Raw genomic sequence first — 7,499 nt, forward strand, 5'->3', positions numbered from 1 at the left:
AATAGGTCTCTGTTTTTCATGTAGACATCTTGGTAAAGGGCTTGGGAGGTTTAACACCTGTGCATTACATAAATCTTGCTAAAATACATATTTTTGTAGCAATATTGGCCAGAATACAATTTTCAACTGACCTAGAAAGTGAAATAATTGGCATCCCTCACTGTAATTTCCAGGTCTGGCAGGGTCCTGCCTGCCTGTGTTCAGTACCATGCCCTTTGCCTACTGCAACATCAACCAGGTGTGTTACTACGCCAGCCGCAATGACAAGTCCTACTGGCTGGCCAGCGCGGCCCCGCTGCCCACGGCGCCGCTGTCCGAGGAGGAGATCCAGCCCTACATCAGCCGATGCGCCGTGTGCGAGGCCCCTGCACAGGCCGTGGCACTGCACAGCCAGGACCAGTCCATTCCCCCCTGCCCGCCCAGCTGGAGGAGCCTCTGGATAGGATACTCGTTTCTGATGGTAAGAAAGTGGGTGCATCAGTATATAGATATGGTTCTTTCAGCCAGCTTTTGTATTCTAAAGGTTCGAGGATTTTTAACTCTGAAAAGTAAATTATTCAGTGTCTAGCAAACATTGAAGAGGAAAATTCACAAGAAACAGGACAAAGGTCCATTCCAAATTGCAGAACCTGGCTGTAGCTACATATACTGTACTTAAAGACTTAAGATACACATTTCTTAAAATAACAAAGGTTTTGCCTCCTTGCATAATAATAAACAGTGGGATTTTCATGTACAAAGACACAATTTTCAGAATTAGAGCTCCAGTCTTTTTAATGCCATCCTCAAGTTACGTTTGTATAATGGCATCATTCTGAATCAACCAGACTACTCCTTCCTTCAGTTTGATAAATACCTGAAAGTTAAGTGAGCTGGCTCTAGACTTTGAGATTAATTTATTACAGACCAAATTAAAATTTCCTCCAGCAAGAGAATCTTACTCCCAGTATCAGATTACAAAAAAACAGCACAGTTAAAAGCAAGTAGGGAAAAAGACAGATGAATGTCATTTACCTATTTTTCATTCACAGTTACCAAGTTGTCTCTTTGTTCTTTCCAGCACACTGGATCTGGTGACCAGGGTGGTGGACAGTCCCTTATGTCCCCCGGAAGCTGCCTGGAAGACTTCAGATCAGCACCATTCATCGAGTGCCAGGGCCAGCGGGGAACGTGTCAGTTCTTCGCTAATGAATACAGTTTCTGGCTCACCACCGTGATGCCTGAGCTGCAGTTTGCATCAGCCCCCCTGTCAGGGACTCTTAAAGAAGGACAAGAGCAGAGGAAAAAAATCAGTAGATGCCAGGTATGCCTGAAGCATGGCTAAGAAGCAAAGCAAAAGCAGGCAGCTACAGAGAGAGGCTTAGGGGAGGATGAGCAAAGTGCAAAGGTTTAAACAGCAGCTCGTGTTTCAATCTGTGTCAAAGTGTGGAGCACTGTTCTTTGTTGGAATGGAAAAATAAGACACAGATGAGGGATGTGCTGAGCCTCATCTGCCCATGTACACACATCCACAGGCAGTAAAATCTCATGTAAAATTATTCAGAAAAGACAAAACTCTGTCCCACTGGAGTCCACTGCTGTAAAGCACAGGGAACAAGGTGAGCTTGGAGGATTTAGGCAATCTGGGAAGACCAAGCACACCATACCTGTTGTGCAAGAGAATGGATTTCCTGTCACAAATGGTATTTACAGCAGGAAGAATATGTGCATTTACATGGCATATTATAAATATTTGTCCATACCAATAGAAATGTGCAAACATATAGATGTCAAAGCCCTGTAGCTGAATTTCCCAAGCTAAAGAAACTTTGCACTTGCTGTTTCTGAGGGAAGGGAAAAATGTAATTGTTAAAAAATAATCTAATAATAAAAACAATGAAGATCAAAGTCTTTTCCCACTGCAGTACTGAACCAGACTGAAAGAACTGTTAATTGGGCTTTCATAAGCAACAAAAAGCTGAAAATCCATTTAACAGGAGATTATGTAAGAAAATAAAATTAACTGTGATAACAAATCCTTAAAAACCTGTATTTATATTTACAATTAATTTCTAAGAGCAGTTACATTAAATTATTAAACTCTAATCCAAGTTTCTGAAGAAACAAAGCAATTTCTAGTATTAATTGAAAAGAAACAGTGACATGGGAATAAAATGGGTGAACTTATCTGAGTGATGAATATAAGAAGTGTTAGGACAATAAACTGCATTAATTCTTTGCTTCTTTGTTTGTAAATACACCAGGAAAAAAAGAACCATCGCCATTAAGATCCTTATGGAATGACAGCTCTGAAGATCCTTTTTATTTTTAAAGCACTGATTGTAAAAATGTTCATATCCTAAAGCACTAATCACCTTTTGAAAAAATGAAAACACATTTGTACCTCCTCCATTCATCTGTAAAACCAGAACTATTCAATGGTTCTATATCGTGGGGAAACATCTGAAAACACAGATTACAAGTGGAGAATCCATCATGTGCAGAAGGGCCACAAATGCCCCTTTTACCACTTAAATAAGCTACATTTTAATAGAATGGAATGAAATGCTTTTTCCAGCACTTTTCAATTTGTGTTCACTGAGGTGCCCCCAGCAAAAGGATTTTCAAGGAAACTGAATCCTCATCCAAGGGTCCTAATTCAAAGTAAACTCCCTCTGAAGCCATCACGAGTACAACGGGCTGATCAGCCAATTTAAAAGCTGGATACACAAACTCAAAGAGCAGGAAAGACAGACATTCCAAACTCAGCCAGAAGAAAACAAAACAGCCAGAGGATAAGTCCAGTCGAGTGTAAATCCATCTGACTGTGCAACTTCCTCCTGACACAACCAACCAAATGTGCTCTCTAGTGTGCTGTGCTTACATGGTGGTCAACTGACTCTGCCCTTTCACCTGGGCAAGGGCCAGGAGCTCTCCTGGGGCATGTGCCATTCCCACCTGTGCCAGGGAACATTTCCCTCTGGTCCTGTGCCTGCTGGGACAGGGCACACCTCAGGTCTCTCCCGGGTGATCCCGAATGCACCCAGCAGATCTGACACTGGTGCAGGGACCAATCCCTGGCACTGACCTGTAGGAATTCCATCCCTTCCCGATTCAGGCTGCATCCTACAAAAGCGGGGCAGCGCAGCTCTCCAGTCTGACATAAACCCCCCAGTTGTGGCTCTGTGAGGTGCTGAGCAGCTCAGGAGCTTCCTGCAGGAGGAAAGCAGTGAGTGGAGAGGAGCACCAGTGCTTAGGCCACCCCTTCTCCAAGGTGTGCAAGCTGTGCTTCCTAAAAGGCCTCAGGTAAAACCCCACGGGGCAGGGAGCTGCAGCTGCTGCCCACAGGCACAGGGACAAACACCAGTGGCTCAGGTGATGGCTCCACTTCCTGAGTGGATTCAGCTGATTCCACACTGAGGTTCGGTTTATGAGCCTCACCTGGCAGTGCTCCTCTCACTCACCTGCTGCTTCTTTTCTTGTGACAAACTCTGGAGAGGGGCTGGGGCTTTCCTGGAAAGCAAAGTGGGGCTTTTGCTATAAACTTCATTGAAGTAAGCAACAATCAAAATCCTATATACCTTGTTACTGCAAACTGGGTCATAGGGACAAGGTGAGAACAAAGGAATAAAAAGGGTTTTTAGAATTGCATCTGTGTTCACCTAACTTGAACAAAGGCACCAAAAAATCTTTAAGACATCAGCAAAAAGCCTCACCAATAATTTAAATAGGCTATTTCACAGCATTTTACCATTTTGCTCTTTCGTTTGCTTTAAAAATACCACACAAACCCCCCCACATTTGTGTATCATTTTTATGTAGAGGTTTTGCAACTGTGCCAGTTCCATTTTACTATGGTCTGTAAGAACATATTTAGGAAATGTATTTTAAGCTACTACTGATAGGTCAGATATTTCATAAGTGTGCAAATTCCTGTTCCATGCTCAGCTAACTCCATAAGGCATTTATCAGAAATATTGTACTAATTCAAAATTAAATTGCAGATAAATTGCTTAATATTACACAGCAAGTAAAACAGATCAAAGTATAAAGCAGCAGATGCTTTAACTCTGCACTCATTTGTCCCATGACTAAAAGCAGAAAAATAATTGGTAAATTATTCATAGGGATCCTATTTATGAAATTAAGTGTGAAAAGGCATAACTGAAACTGTTAAAAGTAAAAACACTCCAAAAAGCAATGGCCTTGTGCTGGTCCTTGAAGTCCAAATTACCCTTACTGTGGCGTTTCAGAGCTTGGATCTTGTGCAGGCCCAGTCAAGAAGTGAATTTTATCCTCAGCAGCAGGCAGGATATTAAGAGCAACACAGAAAGTGATGCTGGCTGCACTTGGAGGTCACTAAAATTGGAGCCATTTGGGGTAAACTGACCTGGAATTAAATTCAGATACAGTGATTTCTAATGAAATTTGCTTGCCTATCACCCTAGCAAACCATGGCCAGGACATGGGAAGGTCCTGGTTCTAACTCAAGGCAAATCCTCATGGCAGGTGGCAGATTCTTGTCCCTCACATCCCTGTGCATCAGAATTTCTAGAGGATAACAAATGGAATGAAAGCACTGCATGGCCTGAAATGTGATCTGTTCACAAGAAATGTGGCCATTTTTGCTTCATTTGATGTTTTTCATTACAAGGAAGGAGATGCACAAGCCAACACTGAAAACATCTCTTGAATGTCTTTTGGTGTATACAGAGTATGTCAAAAGGGAGAGACTAAAGCAAAACTTTAGACTCCACAATCCACATGCATAGAACAGGTGTCAGAATGAGAGAACAGCAGACAGCTGCAGACAGAGGTGGTGTTTGGCTGGGGCCTGGGAGCTGACAGAGCCTCCTACAGGAGCAGTGCAGGGGCCATGGCCAGGTCTTGCTGCCCCAGGTCCCTGCTTGTCATGTGCTGAGAGCTGTCAGGGTGGGCAGCTGGCCCTGGCTGGCAGCCACACACCTGCCCAGCTGCTTCAGCCCCCAGCAGGACAGGAAAGAAAACAGGAGGAGAAAGAGCAAGAAAACTCACTGGTTTATAGATGGGGAAATCACTTACCATGCACTGTTGGGGGGTAAACAGACTCAGCTCAGGGAATTCAATTTATTATTTTGGAGGAAAAGTTGACAAGCTCTAATATACCTTTCCTCCAAGTTTCCCAGGGGCAACTCAGTCCAGGCCCTGCTCTGCTCCCTTGTTACCACAGCAAGTGCCATCAGACCCTTCAGTGAGGCAGGGGGCAGCCAGAAGCTTCTTGGGACAGGTGTTGTTCCAGGTACAAAGTGGCTTCTCTGTGCTGCACCTTCCTTCTCACTCTCCTCCTGTGCTCTGACATTGTTCCTTGTAGGCTGCAGCCCTTTTGTGGCACTACCTGCACTGGCACAGGTCAGTCCCAGAATCACATTATCATGTGCAACAGTTTAAGCAAAACTGATCCAGGGATTCTTTCACCTTTTTCTGAGTTTGGCTTGTTCACAAGCACCAGAGGAAAACAAAAGCAGTATCACAACAGTGAAACCCCAGAATTCATTCAGTCCATACATTTTTTGCCTGTATTTAAGGGAAATTAAGCAAAACTTTTATCCATTAACCCAGGCAGCTCACTTGTTTGGAAAGGATCCCCCTAAAGCTTTAAAGCACACTCTGGAGCAGACTGAATGTGCTCTGCACCACACCTGCTCTGGGCACACAGGGCCAGCCTGCAGGGACTGTGCCAGCCCTCCAGGACAGCACGTGGGGCCACACCAGCAGCCCACAAGCAATGCTCCGACCTGTACCTTCATCCAGATTCAGGGCACAAACCACAACCATCTGGGAGTTTCTGTTATTCCACATGGCCACCTCACACTGATGTCCCAGACTGACTCCCAGTCCTTACAAACAATCCTTAAGTAACTTGTAACTCCACTCAGTGGCCATCCACAGACAGATGTTGCACAGATGAGGACTTCTGTTCTAAGGCTTGACTTGCATTAGAACTGTCTGAGCAAGACAGAAAACAACCATCCAAGGCCATAGGGAGGAGCTGTAATGGGGAACAATTGTTTGCAAGAAAAAGGATCTCTTCAAAGCCAGCTGTGAGAAGCAGCAGTCAAGCAAGGACAGAGCCCATTAGTCTTCAAAACAATAAAAAAATTCAGTCAGCTCTGGTAAGAACTTTCCAGCAGGTGAAGCAATTGCTGCATCAAACTGGGGATCTATTTCATGACTGGATCTGATTTCAGAAATCAGCATTTTAAACTGACCAAACAACATAAACAGCTGCTGAAATTCTGCCCACCTGAACCATCTGGAAAACTAGCCAGGTGCAGAAAAAAATCCCCACCAGCACTCCAACAGATGCTGCTCCATATTCATATTTAACAGCTTTCCCCTTTCCTAGTCACTTCACCCAGATGTTCCACAAGGTACTGGAAGTTCAATTAGAGGTGACATTTTGCAAGTGCAAAGTAAAAACAACTCCATATTTATCATTCTGGAGCGAATCTGTCCAACAAAGTCAGTTCCTCCATGTGAGGCAGCTCACACACCTCACAGCACAGCTCACCTTGTGCTTGACCACACACTGCCCCACTGCTTCACAAAAGACAGGCTTGAGCACCGTGGGATTTGAAGTTCCACATATTTAAATGTTTTCCCCAGATTCACTGAATTAGAAATGCAGAACATGTGAGACAACATCCCAACCAAGTCCTAATGGAAGACCCACAGTAAGGTACCACCCTACAGAGTCTCTGCTGTGTCCCTGTGTGTTACTCTTGATTGGTTTCTAGCAAGATTTGGAATGAAGCACTCAAATCCCAAACTGACATCAGGTTCAGCTTGGCAAAACAAGGTTTCAGTACCCAGGAAAACAAGAACTTTTCCAGAATTTAGTCTTCCATGCACATGGCAAATACCACTACAAAGGGGTATTTCCATTGAAGTTGAGAGTAAACTTTCTCATGGGCAGAAATCAATTAAATTCTGATGGGAAGTAAAAAAATTAAAAATGGCTACTCTGAGGCAGTTGTAGCTGTAGTCTGCTTGACTCTGCACATCTGCATTTTAAAACTACAAAACAAATTATTATTTTAGAATGCTGTGATTCTATTGTGCTTAAACGTTTAAGATGCATGTAAGAAAGTGAAATAGATGCAATAAATGGTACCAGATGTTACAGAAGTTTTGGCTACAGACAGGTTGTATCTCTGCATAGATGATGTCACAACAGCCTTCTCAGCTGCAGAACTTCATAAGTAAGTACTTTATAATTTTAAGTCAGCAAAGAGGTCATTCCATACTCACTTACATTGGATGGATTTAGGGGCTGTTCTTTCACTTGTTCCGTGCATAAGGAAGGAAAACAGGGACTCACAGAACCCAGTAGCTGCACACCAATCTCTCTTAAATGATCACTGGAAAGAATAGTTTGGTGAAGGACCAGACCTACACCAACATTCTGCACCAAGGCAAGCACATTTACTGCTGACCTGCCCAACAGCCCTGAAGGAGTACCTGTTTAACCTGCTGCAAAG

At 43.6% G+C, this 7,499-nt stretch overlaps 1 protein-coding gene across 1 annotated transcript in view; it reads left to right on the forward strand.

The window, feature by feature from the left end:
* Positions 1-2,106, forward strand: part of COL4A4 (collagen type IV alpha 4 chain) — a 61,518-nt gene extending 59,412 nt beyond the window's left edge. The window contains exons 46-47 of the mRNA XM_058031107.1: positions 174-460; positions 1,061-2,106. Of these exons, the coding sequence (XP_057887090.1) occupies positions 174-460; positions 1,061-1,324 (551 nt within the window). The 3' untranslated portion in view covers positions 1,325-2,106. The remainder of the gene's footprint in view (positions 1-173; positions 461-1,060) is intronic.
* Positions 2,107-7,499: the final 5,393 nt, after the last annotated feature.

This window comes from Melospiza georgiana, chromosome 10 (assembly GCF_028018845.1).
Source record: "Melospiza georgiana isolate bMelGeo1 chromosome 10, bMelGeo1.pri, whole genome shotgun sequence".
Lineage (NCBI taxonomy): Eukaryota > Metazoa > Chordata > Aves > Passeriformes > Passerellidae > Melospiza > Melospiza georgiana.